Genomic DNA, 2,868 nt, shown 5'->3' with positions numbered 1-2,868 from the left:
CGTCCAGGCCGACCGGGACAATCGTGAGGTGGGTGTGCCAGTCCCGCCCTCCCTGGAAACCCAGGCCCCGGCCTCCCCCACGGCCTCCTCACCCCCCGGCCTCCCCCACGGCCTCCTCACCCCCCCCCGCCTCCCCCACGGCCTCCTCGCCCCTTGCCCTTCACAGGGCCCACAGCACATCCCGCAGGCCGAGGCCCTTTCTCTGATAAAAGGCTAAAGAAGACAGCATGACGCTTCGTGCGTGTCCCTCCTGGGCCTTGAACTCAGGGCCTGGGTGCTGTGCCTCAGATTCATTTTTTTTTAACTTTACCATTTGAGCCACAGCTCCACAGCTTTTTGCTGGTTGATTGGAGATGGGAGCCTCAGACTTCCCTGCCCAGGCTGGCTTTGAACTGTGATCCTCAGATCTCAGCCTCCTGTGTAACTGGGAGCCACCGACACCCGGCCATGACACTTTGTAAAAGAGATTACCCGTGTCCTCTGTGACCAGCCGGCTGGGGTCCCCTGAGCCCGACCTCGGCCTCGGGCTCCTCCGGTCTCCCCACTCAGCGCTGGGTGCGAGGAGCCGGCCGACCGCGCCTGTCCCAGAGTACTGTGCGTGTGGCTTGTCCCGAGCCGAGCTGACCCAGGGCATTTGAGACGCGTCCACCGTAGGCCCAGCCCCGGGGACGTCACCCCTGTGTCCCCAGAGAGGCGTTCCCGCCTGCACGTCCCTCTCCGAGTCCTGGCCAACCTAGCGATGCTCCCACAGCACTTCAAGCAGCTGGTGGACGAGCTCATGGTGAAGGGTGTGGGAGTCGTGAGCCAGGCCCTGACCGAAGCCTTCCAGATCCTGAAGCAGGTGCAGCAGCTGGCCGTGTCCTGGGGGAGAGGAGGGGGAGGGGGGGAGGGGGAGGAGGCCGCGCCCTGCCTGCCGCGTGCCCTGCCCAGCGCCCCCTCTGCCCGCACAGTCCCGGGAGGCCGGGCGGGGCAGCCTCTGTAACCAGGCTGTCATGCTCATCACCGACGGCGCCGTGGAGGACTACGAGCCGGTGCTGGAGACGTACAACGTGCCCGACCGCAAGGTGACCCCGCTGGACGCTGGGCGACCCCAGGAGAGGGGGCCCCGCCCGGCCCTGGGCAAACACCCCACATCCTGCAAGGGTGTCCCCCATCCAAGGGGAGGGGGGCTGTGGGATGGAGGCTGGCAGGAGGCCAGGGCCCAGGGCCTGGAACCCGGGCAGAGCCCCCGGCCCCGGAGAGCTGTGTGGCAGGCTTGACTGCTGCCCAGGTTCTGGGCTCCTCCCGGACCAGAAGCGGGGTGCGACGGAGAGCCCAGGCCTGAGCCAGGCTGAACACCCAGCCACAGCCCCCAGCCACAGCCACAACCCCCAGACACAGCCCCCAGACACAGCCCCCAGACACAGGCACAGCCCCCAGACACAGCCACAGCCCCCAGTCACAGCCCCCAGACACAGCCACAGCCCCCAGACATAGCCACAGCCCCAGACACAGCCCCCAGACACAGCCCCAGCCAGGACCCCCAGCCACGGCCCCCAGCCACGGCCCCAGCCAGAGCCAAAGCCACAGCCAGAGCCACGGCTCCCAGCCAGGGCCCCAGCCATGGCCCCAGCCACAGCCACGGCCACAGCCACGGCCCCCAGCCACAGCCACAGCCACAGTCCCAGCCATGGCCCCCAGACAGCCCCAGCCACGGCCCCCAGACAGCCCCAGCCACGACCCCCAGACACAGCCCCAGCCACGGCCCCCAGCCACGGCCCCCAGCCAGGGCCCCAGCCAGGGCCCCAGCCATGGCCCCAGCCCCGCCGTGCTGTCTTGTGGGCAGGTCCGGGTTTTCACGTACCTCATTGGCAGAGAGGTGACCTTTGCGGATCGTATGAAGAGGATCGCCTGCAACAACAAAGGTGAGCCTGGACCGGGCGAAGGGCCGCAGCCCCGTGGACGCCCGTGCCCAGCCCCGCAGACGCCAACCCCGCCCACGGGCCCACGAGGCCTCTGCCCAGGGAGTGGGGGTGAGCCTGGACCGGGCGAAGGGCCGCAGCCCGTGCCCAGCCCCGCGGACGCCGACCCCGCCCACAGGCCCGCGAGGCCTCTGCCCAGGGAGCGGGGGTGAGGCTGAGAAGGGCACCTCTCTGGCCAGCGGAGAACGCAGGACCTTCCTGCCCGTCGGTCCCTAGCTGCGCACCAGGGCTGCTCAGGAGGCTCAGACCTGACACCTGCAGTTTGAAAACAGTCCACACAAGACTCTTGTCTCCAGTGAACCACTCTGAGCTCAAACCGAGGGAAGAAGAGGTGGAAGGGAGGAGGAGGAGGTGGAGGAGGAGGAGGAGGAAGATTTCTCCAAGAGCCAGTGCCTCAGACCTATAATCCTACTACTCAGGAGGCTGAGATCTGAGAATCTTGGTTCAAAGCCAGACCAAGCAGGAAAGTCCATGAGACCCTTATCTCCAATGAACCACCAGAAAGCTGGAAGTGGTGCTGTGGCTCAAGTGGTAGAGCACTAGCCTTGAGCAATAAGCTAAGGGACAGCACCCAGAAGGAAAAGGAGGAAGAAGAGGAGGAAGCGAAGGAAGAAGAAGAAAAAGAGAAGGAGAAGAAAGAGGAGGAAAGAGAAGAAGAAAGGAGGAGAGAGGAAGAAGAAGAAGAAGAAGAAGAGGAGGAGGAGGAGGAGGAGGAGGAGGAGAGGCAGAAGAGGAGGGGTAGGAGAAGGAGGGAGAGGAAGAAAGAAGAGGAGGAGGAGGAGGAGGAGGTGTTAGAGATTCACATTTCCAGTGTCAGCTCTGTGACAGCCTCCTTCATTCCTATTGATGCTGGTCAAAGACAAGAGCAATCGGTCATCCCTTCCCTCCCCCCTTCTCCCCCCTTCCC

General features: G+C 65.1%; 1 protein-coding gene across 1 annotated transcript in view; it reads left to right on the top strand.

The window, feature by feature from the left end:
* Positions 1-2,868, top strand: part of Cacna2d4 (calcium channel, voltage-dependent, alpha 2/delta subunit 4) — a 67,207-nt gene that overhangs the window by 9,792 nt on the left and 54,547 nt on the right. Inside the window, exons 11-14 of the mRNA XM_013023618.1 lie at positions 1-28; positions 752-841; positions 951-1,064; positions 1,826-1,904. Coding sequence (XP_012879072.1) covers positions 1-28; positions 752-841; positions 951-1,064; positions 1,826-1,904 — 311 coding nt within the window. The remainder of the gene's footprint in view (positions 29-751; positions 842-950; positions 1,065-1,825; positions 1,905-2,868) is intronic.

The sequence above is a fragment of the Dipodomys ordii genome, unplaced genomic scaffold (assembly GCF_000151885.1).
Source record: "Dipodomys ordii isolate 6190 unplaced genomic scaffold, Dord_2.0 Scaffold69, whole genome shotgun sequence".
NCBI classification, from domain to species: domain Eukaryota; kingdom Metazoa; phylum Chordata; class Mammalia; order Rodentia; family Heteromyidae; genus Dipodomys; species Dipodomys ordii.
The sequence above is the reverse complement of the archived record's forward strand: the minus strand, read 5'-3'. Positions and strand labels throughout refer to the sequence as shown.